Source organism: Drosophila hydei, unplaced genomic scaffold, assembly GCF_003285905.1.
Source record: "Drosophila hydei strain 15085-1641.00,03,60 unplaced genomic scaffold, DhydRS2 tig00008137-arrow-arrow-pilon, whole genome shotgun sequence".
Classification (NCBI taxonomy): domain Eukaryota; kingdom Metazoa; phylum Arthropoda; class Insecta; order Diptera; family Drosophilidae; genus Drosophila; species Drosophila hydei.
Window position 1 is genome coordinate 1,095,371 of NW_022045845.1, and position 17,063 is coordinate 1,112,433.

At 45.1% G+C, this 17,063-nt stretch overlaps 2 protein-coding genes across 2 annotated transcripts; both read left to right on the forward strand.

The window, feature by feature from the left end:
* The first annotated feature begins 57 nt into the window (after positions 1 to 57).
* LOC111593689 (ubiquitin carboxyl-terminal hydrolase puf) lies at positions 58 to 16,038 on the forward strand. Its single transcript, XM_023306586.2, has 20 exons — positions 58 to 548; positions 669 to 1,739; positions 2,237 to 2,942; positions 3,008 to 3,905; positions 4,129 to 5,015; positions 5,195 to 8,497; positions 8,561 to 8,747; positions 8,819 to 9,393; positions 9,450 to 9,573; positions 9,641 to 9,828; positions 9,896 to 10,166; positions 10,227 to 10,409; positions 10,615 to 11,014; positions 11,080 to 11,185; positions 11,258 to 11,429; positions 11,487 to 11,677; positions 11,741 to 12,093; positions 12,632 to 13,580; positions 13,659 to 13,996; positions 14,059 to 16,038. Exons 1-20 carry the CDS (start codon positions 506 to 508, stop codon positions 14,889 to 14,891), a joined length of 11,778 nt encoding a protein of 3,925 aa, XP_023162354.2. The 5' UTR covers positions 58 to 505; the 3' UTR covers positions 14,892 to 16,038.
* A 521-nt stretch (positions 16,039 to 16,559) lies between these two features.
* LOC111593677 (metallothionein-2) lies at positions 16,560 to 16,933 on the forward strand. The gene is made up of 2 exons (XM_023306569.2): positions 16,560 to 16,660; positions 16,714 to 16,933. Exons 1-2 carry the CDS (start codon positions 16,636 to 16,638, stop codon positions 16,887 to 16,889), a joined length of 201 nt encoding a protein of 66 aa, XP_023162337.1. The 5' UTR covers positions 16,560 to 16,635; the 3' UTR covers positions 16,890 to 16,933.
* Positions 16,934 to 17,063: the final 130 nt, after the last annotated feature.

A 17,063-nucleotide genomic window follows, 5' to 3' on the forward strand; every position in this document is an offset into this window, starting at 1 on the left:
TATTTTATTAATGAAGAACAAAATCGGCACCAGGCTGTATTTTCAGAGCAAATGTGAATTATTAAAATTTGTTATTGTGTTATATACATAGCATGCTAAACGTCTATACAGGGTTGCAATAGCAAAATCATCGACCGACCACCTCATTCTATGATGGTCTATCGTTCGTCTAGTAGCGATGTTTCCTATCGACAGAAAATATATCTAGAAAATATATCAATTCATAAAAATTTACTAGAATTTAAGAGTACTTTTTGGATGCAATGTTAGACAAGTGCGTGTTGTGTGCATGAGAGTGAGTGGCAATATAAATGGAATTGCATGGACGCTACGAACGACTGAAGAGATCGACTAAAAGCCCACCAACAAATTGCACTTTGCGACAACGGCGAACGCTGGTGGAGGCGGAAGAGGCGACGGCAACGGCAACGGCAAAGCAAACGGATCTTCACAAGTAGAAGCAGCAGCAGCTACGGCTTTCGGTGGAGCCGCACAAACTAGAGCAATGTGCGAGGTTTGCGCCGATTTCCAAAATCTATTGGAGTTGTGTAAGTAACAAAAATTTATGCTCAAAATGTGTCGGCATTTATACAGTGAGAACTGTCTAAACTTGCGCCCACTTGTCCCCCTCCCCCTTTATGTACATACTTTTTTTTATACATTTTCAGATGAGGTTCGCGTGGCCAGTTCGGAGCTTAAGTTTCAGCTGCTGCTAAAGAGCGAAATTGAGACGACATTTAATTACATCCAGTCGTGGCCACAGCGTCAGTGCATGTGCTTGTACCGGGATAACAAAAATTATGATCGGTTTAACCTAGTTGTCCAGTCGCTCATTTGTCTTACGGTGCAGCACTTGAAGCATATTGATCATCTGATCGATAGTTACAAACGGCTAACGGCTAGTGCTGCCCAAGTTGTTGCCCAAGCACAGCGAAAACCCACATCCGAAAAGCATCCCCAACACAATGAAAATGACATCGAAAGCGAGACCAAGCAGAAGGAATTAACGTCTTCGTCGTCATGTACACCACCATCGGCTGGTGACGAAAGTAGGTCAACACTAGCGGAAGCTGGCGGCAATGAGGAAAAACGTGCCTCCGGCGACGGCCCAGGCCCGCCCAAGAAACCGCCATCCCCACCACCTCCAGCCCCACCAACCAGCAGCAAGGCACACCCACAATACACAGAAGAGCCGTGGATATTGCCTGAGGTGGAAAAACTGCTGGTACTCGTATCCAAGGTATTTCTGCTCAACTTTCCGCTGTACATTGCCCACAAGCACGGCATGCACTCGCGTCTGGACGATCTGCAAGCGGAGGAAGCGCACCACTTGGCTCTAATCTGTGATCTCCACGATAACGATCTTCCCATTTACTTGCTGCGCAACGTGAGCCTATTTTGCAATTCAGGAGGCTTTGGTGCCATGTCGCTGTGCTTTGAACACCCAGATTTGCCAGTATCGACAGCTCACTCCATGACTGCTACAGTGTCCAATGTGAAACTGTGGCTCAACTATCACTGCAACACACAACTGTTCGTGCCGTTACGCAGCCGCATTCTACAATACATGTGCAAGCTTTCCGATCAGAACCTACGCTCGGCCGCAACACGAGCAATGGCCGACTTCGTATGGTCATCCATGCGGGATCCGCTTGATGTGGCCGTAAACTTCGATACTGAAGGACTGGCTCTGGCCTTCAAGTACTTCACATCGACCACATTGACGATGCGTTTGGCGGGTAAGTGCAGAATTGACATATTGATCAAATGGCTGTTCGACTGTGAAACCAGCTTTAGCTCATTCCCTTAATTGACACTAATGATGCACAGTTTTGGATTATTGTTAGCAGTTTGCCAAGATTAGATTATTTATCATACTCTTCGATTATTATATTATCTTATATAATACTGTCAATCAGTATCAGAAAATGTCTTTATTTTATATGCTGAATCAATCAAAAATTTATAACGTTTCGCGGCAAACTTATGTAGCATGTAGAACAACATGTAGCACGTAACAAAAATGCAAACTACAAGATGCTTAGCTAGGACCAGTTAATAAATTGTGTAGAATTCAAGGAAAGAGCTTAGAAGTTTATGTTTTCATAATTTTCCTAATGTTTCCAAGATGAAAACTGCTAGAATATATTTTTAAGTAATTATATTAAATAAAATATGTCCTGCATGGTATTGTGGGAAACGTCAGTCGCTTTAATTTGTAGTTAATTATTTTTAGGAATGGCCCAGATTAATGCTCACATAAATCTGTTCAACGAGATTTGCACCACTGAAACTGTGAACGAGGTGGAGCTCTTTGGACAACGCATTGCGAATTGGCTAACTGAAAATCAAATTGTGCAGCATCTGTTTGGTCCGAATTTACATGTTGAAATTGTCAAGCAAGCCCATGTACTCCTTAACTTCCTCGCCGTGGAGAATCAGATCTCCGAGGAGGACATAAAACTCATCTGGCAAGCGACACAACTCAAGCATTGCTCGAAAACAATTTTCGATATATTGCCGGCTCTAGTAAAGAATCTGGCACCACGGCCGGCCATGCACCTGTATTCGCTGCTCTGCCGTATGGACCCAAAGGAGCATACCGAACAAAGCATTTACATTGCGTCCGCTCTGACAAAGTTAATTTGGACGCGAGATTGCACTCGCAGCCAAATGAATTTAATGCAAGACCATTTGCTTGGCTCCAATGTGACGGCTTCCAGCTCGGACAGCGGCAGCATTGAAGGCAGCAACACAGAGGACGAGCACGTGGGGGCCGATGACAGCAGTATCGCAAGTGGCGGCGGTGGTGGTGGTCACAAAAGTCCTGTCGATGGGGTAACACCGTGTAAGCAAGCCAGGCACAGACGTCACATTTGCGATCCTACCACCGAGAAGGCCAAGCAAATGAGCGGCGACGACATCGCAAAGGTGGACATTAAGTAAGTCAATCCATATTCAATGTTAAATTAAATAACTTAAACGGGTTATCTTCTTTCATGTGCAGAAACCATCGCATTGTTAATATAATCGACAACACGAGCAGCGAAGAGGAACTGCAGTCGCGAGCTGCTTTGGAGTTACAGCTCCATCGCAAGAAGACAAGCAACAAGCGACGCCGGCCGAAAGCTACCAACAAGCAACAGATTCTGCCACATGAGCTGGTGGAAATTTGGGACGGTGTCGAGGATGTGCCAAGCAGCGATGATGGTGATGCCGATGGCGACGGTGAACTTCTCGCTGACAGCGATGAGTGCAGTGACAGTGCCGGTCATCAACTGGTGCCCGCTGCGGTGCTGAAGCATTTGCACGGCGAAGGTCCGTATATACGAGCCATTGCCGAGACGAACATCAGCGAACTTCTGAGCGGTGCAGAGAACGATGGTAGCTACTCATCACCTATGAGCAACAAGTCGGAGAAAAACTTGGCAGACTTTGACGACGAGGACGTTTCGCCGTGTGAGGAAGAATTGGCCCAACTTGTCAATTCGCATGGAGCACGCGTAGCTGCGCCGAATTGTAGAGATGTGGCTCCGGCCTTTGCAGCTGCCGCAGCTGCTTTGATGGCCGCTCAATCGGCCATGGCCATGCAAAAGTCTGGTGAAACCAATGTTGCCGCCGCTGCAGCTGCTGTTGCGGCAGCAGCTGTCGCCACTGGCAATGCACAACAGTCGCTAGTGGCTATGAGACAACAGGCCAATGCAGCTGCCGCGGTTGCTGCTGCAGCCGCTGTCAAGTCCAAGTCTGACTCAGATGTGGATCTAATTGAAGTCTGCAACAAGCAACTGCACTCGCCGAAGACCAGCAACGCAGCGTTTTCGAACAACCAGCCTTCTTTTAAGCTAAACGATGTTTGCCTGCCGGGCAATACGCTGCTTTGGGACCTGCTACAGGACGATAAAATTGTAAGTGCAATCTCCCACACAAAATGAACCAATCTCTAATGTCTTCTAATTGATTTAATAGACGCGCTTATAGTAAGTGCAATACATTTGCTTTTGTGAATTGTTGGAATGTTTCTTATAAAATCTTTAAATATTAATCTATAGATTGATTACATTGCATCGTAAATAGTTCGTTATGCTGTAAACTTTACCTTCACTGATATCTTCTTTCCGTTTTTTTTAGGGACAACTTGGCGAATCTTTAGCATTAGAGGCTGAGAAAGCGCTGGCAACGCTGCTTTGCTTTAGCATGGACCGCCAGCTGCGCACAAAATTTATTGAGGGCTGTCTGCAGAACGTGGCCAACAATCGCAGTGTGATCGTGAGCTTGCGCTTGCTGCCTAAGCTCTTTGCATCATTCCAGCAGTTTCGACCATCGGACACACATACTATGACATTATGGGCGGAGCGTAATCATCGCATGATGATGTGCTTCTTCAATAACATTCGGCACTATGCCAGAAGGCATGCTGAGCTATTGATCAACCAGAATGGAGAGCAGCAACAACAGCAACTGGGCCTTCAACTGTATTCGCACAAAACGCAGGTTTCTGTGAGATTACAGTTTCTCTCATCCATCTTTTCTTCGGTGGGTTCACCAAAGAGTTTTCGCCTAACGCTGGAGCAGTTGGATGCGCTGTGGGAGTGGCTGGCGCATGATCCCGAGTGCTCGGATTGTTATTTCTCATGGCTACAGGCTCAGACAAAGGGCGGAGATCAGCATGCACTTGGCATCGATGCACTGCATCACTTATACTTAAAAAAGCTGCCCGAACTGCGACCTGAAGAATTTTCCATGGTGGCACTAGGTCTCTTTCAACAGTTGTGCAGCTTTGCGCGCATTGCAATGGCCGAGTACGAGAAGCACAGCGAGACCATCAGTGCGAACTCCAGTGCCGTGGGAATGTACCACCTGTGGAAGATCGCCTTGCGCGCTCAAAGCAACGAGGTATCGCTGGCTGCGATCCAATACATAAACATGTACTACATGGGGCAGCAGCTGCGTCTGGAAAAAGAATTTGTATCTCAGTGCATGGACAATCTTGTTCAGGCAGCTACCGCACTGGAATGGTAAGTTGACGGGTGGTCACATCAAAATATTCGCACTCATTCACAATGTGTGCTCCCATCTTTGAATGCGGATTCCTAATTTTATAGACGTCTAAATAATAAATCTTTAATTGGAATATCTGTAGATTTTCTTTTTATAAATGCTTATTAAATACTTATTTCATGCTTAATATTTACAGTATTGAGGATGAGAACGCGCTAATGCGAGTACAGCGCGGATTACTGCTTCTGAATACCCATCTGGATACATTTAGACGGCGCTATGCATTCCATTTGCGCCGCTGGGCCATCGAGGGAAAGGGAATTGGCTCGCACAGCAATCTGAAGAACGAGGGCGCTGGGCCACCCCTACGAATTGTTCTGCAACAGGCAGGTCTTTCGGAGAAAAGTCTGTTGCATATGCACGCGTGTGATCTTATTGCTGATCTCAAGGCGGAGGTTTCAAAGTGGTGGGAGAGCCTGCAATCGGGCATGGCGGCACCTGTGTTGGGTCTGCTCTTAAGCGATGGTCCACTCCGGATAATTACACAGGGCCAGGAGCTAACTTCGGATTATGATGAGCGCTCCCTAGGCGATGCTGGTTTTAAAGATAATCAAATCGTTTATGTTTCGCTGGGTGGACGTGGTGCTCGTCGCAAAGAGACAAATATCGAGCATCCATCGATGTTGCCGCCACCGCCCAAGGAATGTTTGCCTACAGTTCTTCTCCTACAGCCCAAATACTTTGAAAAACTCTTCTGTCTGATGCAAACGCTTGGCGACATGAAGCCGCAATCATCAACTGTGCATCTGCAGCATCACACAAAGGCGCAGCTGTTGTCGCGTCGTGTATGGGATATTTTGGCAATGTTGCCCACAAATCCGCATATATTAGATGCTTTTAAGAACCTGGTCAACGATCTCAGCGAACTGCAGCAACTGGAAGACCAGGAACAGCTAGCCAATAAGCGCAAGGATATTAAGCATAAGTTTAAAGAGTTGCTTGATCCAAGCAATCTGCAAAAGTTCATGTATTCCTTGCACATCGTCGAGAGCCTAGCGTTAAGCAGTGGACCGCGCCAAGCTGCTGCTTCTGGTGCTCCTAGTGCCCCTGTTGGTGCTGGATCCAATGGAAATCTGATTATAAGTGAGCAACCGCGCATCAAAAAGGGCACGAACAGGCGGCACAACAGTATAGAACAGCCCGCCGAACCCAAACGTAGCAGCAGCAGCAGTGATTGCAGCAAGGAACTGGCTGGAGGTGAAATGGAGACATCGCTAATATCAAATCCACGATCGGGCAGCGATGTGGATATTAGCGAGTTGGCAAGCGGCGGTGACAAGGAGAACCAGCCGAAACAACACTGCAAACGTCAGAAGAAGGTCGATGGCCAGGAACTAGAGCGCCCACTGGGCTGTACCACACCGCCGCCGCCTTCGCCAACTTCGACATTGCCGGTGGCAGCACCAGCACCTGTGCGCAGTGCGCCGCCAGGTGAAAGTAGCAAGTGGAGCGAAGCTTTCATCAAGTGCGGTGGACTGCAGCATCTGTACGAGATATTTAGCGCAGGTCAGCTGCAGCAAAGCGCGCATCCCAAGGAGCTTGCGCTGAACGAGTGGCGTCATGATTGTTTGGCCAGCCTATTGCGCATCCTTTGGTTGTTGGGCTTCGAGGAGCTACAGACGCAGGATGTGCATGTGCTAATGTCACGGCCACATGCGTTCATGCTTCAGCTGATGGAGGTGCCGCAGTGCCTGCAGCGTCTCTCAAGCATACTTAGCGACGAAGTCCACCAGCACTTGTCTGCCGGAGCCACTTCTCTATTATTCCCCTACCAATTCCATCAACTTCGCACTGGTTTCTGGGGTCGAGCACAGTTGGTGCAGTTTACCATGAATATTCTAGTGAGCTTTGTGCATGCGTCAGCAGAGGCACGGCGATTGCTCTGGTCTCAGCCGGACCAATGCAACTGGCTGCAGAAGTTCATATTGGAAGACCCAGAGCCAGCGGTGCGTCGCGAAATCTGCGCCGGTCTCTATCGAATATGTTTGGGTAATGCTCAAAGCTATCGCCTGCTGCTAGCGCCGCTGCTCCACAAACTAATTGCGCTGCTGCCACGAGCTGAGCAGATGAGTTCGTCTGTGCAGCACACCCAGTTTTTGTTGTCGGAGGAGGGCAAAGAGCCGTACGGACCGGCATGTCGGGATTACTTTTGGCTACTGGCACGACTTGTTGACACATTAACCCCTGAAATGGTGGCCGAGGAGCGTATCGATATAGAGCTGCTATGCGAGAGCATTTCGGAGAGTATTCTTAGCCGTGACTACCATGAGCTACGGCATGGCTATCAGGATGACGGGTTGGTGGGCCTACTCAATCTTATGTCTAATCTGATTAAGTACGACACCAGCTACAAGTACAGGCCCAAGGCTTTGAGCTTCATAGAGCAGCTAATCGAATTCTTGTTCGAAATGCCGTCTCCCGCCAACCGGCAAAAGCCGAAATGCAAATCAGCCACATCGCGTGCCGCTGCTTACGATCTGCTCGTGGAGCTGTGTCGCGGCTGTGCCACCAACTACAGCTACCTGCATGGTCGACTGCTGACGCAGCATAGATCTGGTCCAAAGCAACCGTATCCCTGGGATTATTGGCCGCGTGACGAGGGACGAGCCGAGTGCGGCTATGTGGGACTCACGAACTTGGGCGCCACCTGCTATATGGCTTCCTGCATACAGCACCTATACATGATGCCACAGGCGCGTGCAGCAATATTGCGTCTGCCGCCCGCTGGCGCCCAAAAGCATGCCCCCACGTTATTGGAACTGCAGCGCATGTTCGCATATCTGCTGGAGTCGGAGCGCAAGGCGTATAATCCGCGCAGCTTCTGCCGAGTGTACCAGATGGATCATCAGCCTCTAAATACGGGCGAGCAGAAAGATATGGCAGAGTTCTTTATTGATCTGGTTTCAAAGCTGGAGGAAATGACGCCAGATCTGAAGCACCTGGTAAAACGCTTGTTCTGCGGCACTTTAAGCAACAATGTCGTTTCGTTGGACTGCGGTCACGTTTCGCGCACCGCTGAGGAGTTTTACACGGTTCGTTGCCAAGTGGCGGATATGCGAAATTTGCAAGAGTCGTTGGATGAGGTGACTGTCAAGGATACGCTCGAGGGTGACAACATGTACACCTGCTCACAGTGTGGTAAAAAGGTGCGTGCTGAGAAGCGTGCCTGCTTTAAGAAGCTGCCACAGATCCTGTGCTTCAATACCATGCGGTATACCTTCAATATGGTGACCATGCTGAAGGAGAAAGTCAACACGCACTTTTCGTTTCCCTTGCGACTCAATATGTGCCACTACGTAGAGAAGACGCTGATGCCGCAGCAATACAAGGAAGACCGTGAGAAGCGAATACGCGAACGTCAAGAGAACGAGAATGACGAGGGGGCTGAGAATGAAAAGGCTGAAGCCACATTGGACGCAGATATCGAGGAGTGCTATGAGTAAGTGGCTGCCGTTTTGGCCATTAGACCAGCAAGTGGAATGCTAATAATTGTTGGTTTCAGGTACGAATTGGTTGGCGTCACAGTGCACACAGGAACAGCAGACGGTGGGCATTATTATAGCTTTATCAAGGAGCGCACGAAAAGTAATTATCATCCGCACGAGCGGTGGTTCCTGTTCAATGATGCCGAAGTCAAACCGTTTGACCCGTCGCAAATAGCGGCCGAGTGTTTTGGCGGCGAAATGACTGTAAGCTAAATATCTTCATAATCAGATCTATATCGAAAGTTAAAATTTTGGTTTTTGCTTCCTTTTTATAGAGCAAGACATACGACTCAGTGACCGAAAAGTATTTGGACTTTAGCTTTGAAAAGACCAATTCAGCTTACATGCTATTCTATGAACGTCGTTTGCCGGAGCACCTGCAACGTCGGCACTCTGAACTGTTGGCAACCCCAACGCCAAGTCCCACTAATGAGGATAAACCAGAAACCGAGGAGCAACCCAAAGTTGAAGCGGACAACAACATCAGTAAAGAGCCCACTACAGTGGACGATGCGGAACCAGTTAAGGCACAGACAGATAAAGCGGCTCCGTTAAAGATAGAGACTGAGAAACTACTGGAGAAGGAACAAACTGAAAAGCCAGACCCGACTCAAATAAAGGAAGACGAGGAAAAGGAGCAAATAACAGCCAATTGTGATAATATTAAGTCGAATAACAACAATGAACCGCAGGCGTCAACCTCAAAGGCGGTCGTTCTCGCGGAAGCCAAAGTAACTACTAAACTACAGCAGTTTCGTCCTTTGTTAAGCAAGGAGCTAGAAGATTGGATTTGGCAAGACAACAGACAATTCTTGCAAGATCGAAATATCTTTGAGCATACCTACTTTAAGTGAGTATAATGTATATAAATATAATTTCGAAATCAACGTATTGCCTTATCTTCAGTTTCATGTGGCAAATTTGCGGCCACATACCACAGACGTTAATCTCGGAGACGGACGTCACCTGCATGGCCGCCAAGTTGTCCGTGTCGTTCTTCATTGAAACATTCATACATGCCAAGGAAAAGGTAAGAACTAAGTAAATTATATTTAGTGTTGACATGCTCTATGTGAAATATAATCTATAATTTGCAGCCCACAATGGTTCCTTGGGTAGAACTGCTAACGAAGCAATTTAATGCCAGTGAAGAGGCTTGTGAATGGTTCCTATCACATATGTCAGTTGAACCCTTTTGGCCCGTGCAGGTTTTAATTCAATGCCCAAATCAAATGGTCCGTCAAATGTTCCAACGTCTGGTCGTCCATGTTATACAGCGATTGCGGTAAGTTCGCTACGGAAAATTTGTGATATTTTACAATGGACTTCACTTTTTTTTTTATAATCCGCAGCGCGTCGCATGCTGATCTGTATCTCGGCGTGGATACAGACGAGAATGACCGGGAGCTGATTGGACAAGCATCATGTGTGACGCGGTTTATAAGCTCACTAATTTCCCTATTGGAACATGGAGCGCGCTCTCATCTGCGCCACCTGTCCGAGTACTTTAGCCTGCTCTGTGAATTCTCACGCATGGGAGATGAAGAGGCCATGTTTTTATTGCGTATCGGCGTACTTAAAAGCCTGGTCGACTTCTACCTTGGCCATAAACAAACAGATAGTGTATGTTGACTCTGAAATAATGTTTTGAGCTATGTTTTTCAATTTAAATTTTTAACACAGATTGACATCAGCTCAGATAATGAGGACAACTCTTCAGATGAGGCTCTCTCAGTAGAAAAAATGCGTCCAGCATCGCTTGATAAAATGATTGCATTGTGTGCTAGTCTTGTCGAGCGCTCGCGGGGCGCTGATTTTCGATTGCGTCTATCGCCGAAAGACTTCAACGCCATTGCCGGTGGAAAGGTGATACTGAAAAAGCTCGAAAGCGTTATATATTCCATCTAATCAATCATCCAAGCACCACCATCGTCTAACCATCAATAATCAATCCATAAATCCACCAACAAACCAATCCAATGTCTAATCCTATTACCAATTGTTTTGCTTTGTTCATTGCTTATGTGTTATATATATATATATATATATTTATTTCACATATATTTCGTAGGGCTTTCCATTTTTGTATCAACAAATAAAGGATGGCATTAATCCGCACCAGACAAAGCATTTAATCCATGCGCTCTGTCGCTGGGATGATCGTTTGGCTACACAAATCATCAGCATGCTCTTCGCATCGGTCACCAAACACACCGAGCTCTGTGCGCCTTTCTTCAAGCTGCTCACTTTGCTCACCGAGACGCAGGGCGGACCCGTTGGCCTGCCTTGCTTTACGCAACTCGTACTGCCACGCATGTGGGATGCAGCAGAATACTGTCCACAGTCAGTGCTCGACTGGCTTTCCCTGCAGGCAACCAAAAATAAAATAGCCCATGCCTGGATCCTGCAGTCCGCCGAGCAGTGGTTGGAACAGTTTCTGCTTGCGCACGATAATACGCGTGTAAGAAATGGTAGGCAAAGTTAGCTGACATTTTTATGTATGGGCGTTATATTTTAGTTTCCATTAATTTTATAGCCGCTGCCTGTCTGCTAGTGGCGCTGGTGCCATCGCAACCGTTTCGAGCCAACTTTCGCGCTCACTCACAGCATAAGTTGTTGGCTCTCAACCCGCACAGCTACCGGTAAATGCTGTTTAGCTAGTTATCGTGATATTCAGCATTATCAAATTGTCTTGTTTCCCTATTGCCTTGCAGCGACATTAACAGCGATGCCCAAGTCGTGCTGCATCAAGTGATAACATTGCTGCTGCGTCTGCTACGTCCAGCACGTGTCTATGCAGACATAGGAGCACATGGTACCACGAAGCTGACGGCCTATTTTAACCTGCTCAGCTACTGTATGGTTTCAAAGACTGAAAAACTAATGGCAAGTTTGGCAGTTCACTTGTGCCCAGCAGGTTAAATATTTGTTTTTCGTTTACAGATAGGTTCGTTTATGCGCTCCCTGTGGGAGCTGTTTCATCCGCGTCTCTCTGAGCCTAGTGTTCCGGCGCATCACAACAAGCACGCACTGCTCACCTTCTGGCATCACTCGCTTGTGGATTGTCCGGAAAACGCAACCCAAGTGGCCAATTGCCCTGAGATAACACGAAACATTGCATTTAATTATATACTGTAAGATAATCATGTACAATTCAACACAATTTTGCTTTAACTAATCTGATTGTTTCCATTTAGTGCCGACCACGATGACTCGGAGATTGTTACTTACAATCGGTCCATGCTGCCCGCTTACTATGGGCTGCTGCGTTTGTGTTGCGAGCAAAGCCGGGCACTCACCCGACAATTAGCGCAGCACCAAAATCTACAGTGGGCGTTCAAGAACATTACGCCACATCCCACTCAGTATGCAGCTGCTGTCGATGAACTGTTCAAGTTGATGGCACTATTTGCCACCCGCCATCCGGATGCCAATGAACAGGAAAAACTCGATGTCATAGCTTTTAGGCGTTCCGTTATTGTATCGTACACAACCAGTCTGGATGCGCGGGTCTCCTGGTCAACGCTGATTAGCGCGCTGAAAATACTTGGTAAGTTTTTATGAATGTATAGCTTTATAATTTTATTTTATCTCTAAAGAATTTGCTGTGTGTTTCTTTTAGTCCTTGGTACAGATCCAAGATTACCTATTTGTTTATGTGTTTATTGTAATTCATACTGATTTATTTCAAAAATGGTGCGGTCTTATATACAAAGGGGATAAGGGGGGTAATGTAATGCATATAAGGATACGTATCCAACGATTAAATGTTGGATGGATAAGGATTTGATTTTGAAGATATATTTATTCTGCAATAGTCCATAAAACTATTGAATATATACTATATATCTTTGAATGCCAGAAATATACGTTCCATCTTTTTTAATATCGAGAACCCGTAAATAATGTTATATCGAATGCTAATATAGATGTAAACAGCTAAGAATAGCTTTTCTCAGGATCAAGAGTCGAGATATTCTTGTTATGTCCTTTCGGCTATCAGTATGCTTCACTATAATTATAGTATAAATAATAATATATGTTCATCAACTGATATATTATATATTATATATATTCCTGTAACACAGTGGACAATGACGACGATCGCATGCTGGTCATCTTCAATGGCGGCATTGAGATGTGCTTTGAGGCGCTGCACACGTTACATTCCATGCACCACGAAGCCACCGCCTGCCATGTGGCTGGAGATCTATTGGATCTCCTTGGAGAAATGGTGCTCCTGCTGGCGACGCTACGCATGCGCACAGATAACCCAGCGCAAAAAAAGCAACAACAGCAGCAACTGGAACAGCAACTGCAACTTCAGCAGCAGCAATTGCTGCAGAAACAACAGCAATCACAATGTACCCAAGCGCCACAGACACCCCAGCAAAAAGAGAAGCAACTGCAGCAGCAAATGCAGCAGCATCTGCAATTGCAGCAAATGCAGCTGCAGCAGCAACATTTCTTGCGCCAGCAGCATCAGCATTCAGCCCTCGCAAAGGCTTTGCCAGATGCAATTAAACGTCTCGCCACGCTTCTGAATACATTTAATTCGCCCGAAATCAGTCGCATGGCACTCGAGGTGCTCAAGGAGCTGGTTCGCAACACCAGCCTGGAGGCTACGACCATTTTGGCGCCTATTTTGATTAACTGCCATTTATCAGTGGCCAATGCACCCAACGCGATTGGCCCATTAGGACCCTATTTTCCACGACGTGGTGCCAAACAGACGCCCTGGCCATTAGGTTCCAAGAACTCACCTCGTCCCCCGAGGCCGATGGTGCAAATGTGTATAGCTTTGTCGGAGTTGACGCCGCGCGGTCTTGACACCGAGTACGACGCACAAGTGGATGCCTTCTACAGGCCGTATCATGACTTTATCGATGTCATGCTGCGAATGTGCGTCAACACAGGCACACTCAACGACACGCTGGTCAAACTTCACTGCTTGGTAGCCATAGAGTCAACACCGTTGCATTTCAACTACTTTCCCAAGTTTTGGGTGGGCATACACAACAATGCCTTAACAAACAAGTGAGTAAACTATATCCGCATTTCAAATGTGCTGTGTGTACTTACTGTACTTTCCATATCTGTTATTTTTGCTTTTAGATATTCAGATTTGCTTGTGAGGAATCAGCTGCTAATAGAATATTTGCATAATGTGCTAAGGGACGAGCGGAGCATGCTGAAAGATGCATTTGTGCGAGAGTTTTTGGAGCTATACTATCACAAAGTTGCAGCGCAACTTCCTGTTGCACGAATGATCTACACGATTAACTATGGCATGCACTCCAAGGATGACATTGATGAGCTGTGCGGTGATCTATTTGCGATACGCATTATTGCTCAAGCTACTGGTGTGCCGACGTCAGTGCGCAAGGAGCTGCGTGGATCCCTAAGAGCACTGCTTAACAAGAGTGAACGCTATAAGAAGGATGCGGAAAGAGGTAAGAGGAAAGAGGAATCAGATGAAAGAATATTACAAATTTTTAAATATATTTATTTTTAGACCAATTTCCCAACAAGAAGCAAAAACGGGACTCTTCCAAAGAAAAAGAAGAACCACATTCCACTGGGCAATCTGAGGCAGATAAAGAAGACAATTTGACGGAAAGCAAAGAGAAAGTCGTAGTAGTCGACAATGCGAGTGCTGCAGATGTGTCCACGGATGCGCCCAGTGATACTGTTAGCTCAACTGATACTGTTACTACTGTTGCGGAGAATGTCGTGGAACCAGCGACAGTCGTTGATTCCGTAGACGAGCGTATGGAGAGCCCAGCATCCGAGAACCTAGAAAAAGCATCGGTTCCCTCATCAGATGATGAAACTGAACTTGAGGATGAATTGGAGCCGACACCTAAGCGCAATAAAAAATCAGCTAACAAAAAAACTGCACAGGATCGTCTGAACGAGGATCGTAAGAAACGGCTAAGCACCTTGCTCACTATGGAGTCCTACATACAAAGCATTTTCGCGATAATTAAACGGGAAACGATTGCGTCGAACACTGCGCAAGGCAAGGACCATCCTGGTGATGAATTCGCAGTAGAGGCATCAACATCAGCTGCTGCTGCAATCTTGCTGAAGCCGAAAGGTGCTTCAACACCTCCAGAGGTCGAGGACAATGTGCCACAAGGCAACTACAACATTGAGATGGACACAGAGAGTCCTGTCAAATCCAAGTCAAATGACAAGGTTGAGGAGATGGACAAACCCAATGAATCATCGCCTGCAACTAAGTCTGTTGCAAACACAGTAAACACTGTTGTTCCCACAGCCGTCGCCACCCCAGCGACAGTTGTTGCACCCACATCACAGGCAACGAGTCCCAGTCAAATTTAGTTGTCGTTCAATGATTTGCTCAGCATTTTATTTTTCGGCAAGCCACTGGACTGATGGTACGCAAGCCGCGGATCAAGTGATGGCTAAGCTCTAGAGTACTACAAATGTTTGACCAAAGGTCAGAAATTGCATGGAAAAATTTGAACAACCTAAGGTTGGTGCTGCTTGCTTTCGGCGGGCCTGTGCTCGGGCAAACGACTTTTGAGCAAATGAATAAATAATACGAAATTAAAGTTAATCTAGCAACATATTAAATCGGTAACAAAAAATTCAAATATAAATTGAACTCACGCGGAGACAAACATCCGCACTTCGCGCACCATACATCCATCCCACACCCACTCACGCATAGACATGCATGCATTAACACACATACATATATAAATATATACATCCATAAATACATAAATACATACATACATACATACAGTTAGCAATAATGATGATGACGTTACTATTTTAAGACTTCCACGACCGTAAATTGTCCAAAATATTAAAAATCACATTACTCCCATTTCAAAATGATAGTTAAGTAAAAAGTTTACACATATATTCAATATGAGAACCTTGTTATGCACTACGAATGCCAAAAGCAACAGCATTATGGGCAACATAAAAATGAAAAACAAAACAAACAATTGATAATGAAATGATATGATGAATTGAGTTGAAAAACGGCTTACGAGACGCTAATATCTATATATGTTGTAGTAGAACCTTTAGGTACGTTTTACGCTGCTAATTACTTTTTGGTTTAGTTTCCTATCATGTTCACTGTCGCTACCCTTCCTCTCCCTATCCATGTGTACTATAACTGTATGTTAGACACAAATGAACAGATATTATATAATTAATCAACTCTATTTTTTTTTAAACAAAGGATGTGCGACAATTTTCATTGTAAATTGCTGAACGATACGAAATAATTAAAACTTACGTTCTTTACTTCTTGCAAGAATAAATTGTAATTACGCACATAAGTCTAGTTAGTAGTCCATGTGAAACATAAAGGACAAAGCTTAAAAACAAACCATCCCTTTAAAGGGGCGCATATAATGTTAGTCTTAAGCCACAGCAAACGATCGAAATCTAAAGTATGTAATGTTGATCAACAAATACAGATTCATAAGCAAATAATAAAACCATGCAGAATATAAGTCTAAATATTGTGTAATGAAACATATAGTTGAAAAAGGACTTAAATGGATTTCTCTGTATTTCTATTATAGATTAACGTATTTTGCTGCATATATGTCGCTCTCTCTCTCTGGAAAATCTAGATTTGCGAGTATTATATATACAAATCGAAAATCAAGACACAATTACAATTCTATTACTCCTTGAGAATAGATAGATATTTCTACCCTATTGTTCACTTAATCACTCAACATGGCTTGTGTTCATGTTGTTCTTATTTAAGGCTATTTTGAATAGAAACAACGGTCGGGTCTAACTATTTGGTATCGTCTATACTGATTCTTATTGGGAATATACATATCTATTTTGAATTACTCTCTGAGTGAACAACTGAGACTGCCCTGAAAGCAGAGTCATATATTTTTCAGATATTGTCGAAATGTCATTTTATTGATTACCTGTTGAATTCGATTCCCAGTTTTATATTCAAGCGCATGCGCTGCGTGAAATGTCAAATTGATATAGACACACACACACATGTGCACTGACTGCTACTTTCACAATTCATTACTTTCTTCAACAAGAACAAAGCAACTATTGTGAGAAAATGCCTTGTGTAGGATGCGAAAAGGGTAAAACCATATATAATAAAAATTATTTATATTTATATTAATATTTCATGCAGCATGCAAATGCACCGCGGACAAGTGCTCCAAGGAGTGCAAATGCGACACGCCTGGAAAATGCGGCTGCAACTCTCCGAAAGCAGAGGCCACGTCGAGCAGTTGCTGCTGCAAAAATGTGAAGGGCGCTGGCGAGGGCAATGAGCCGAAAGACTGCTGCAAGACTACCAAGAACTGAGCCAAGAAAGATGAATGAATAATTACAAAAAAACCAACTTGATGTATTTTACTTCCGCTTTTGATTAAAATATATCCGATAGTATCGTATCATCTTTAAACATAATCGATTCGTAATTGCTATACATTTATTACAATAACTAAATCAACTAAAATATCGTATAAATATAATACC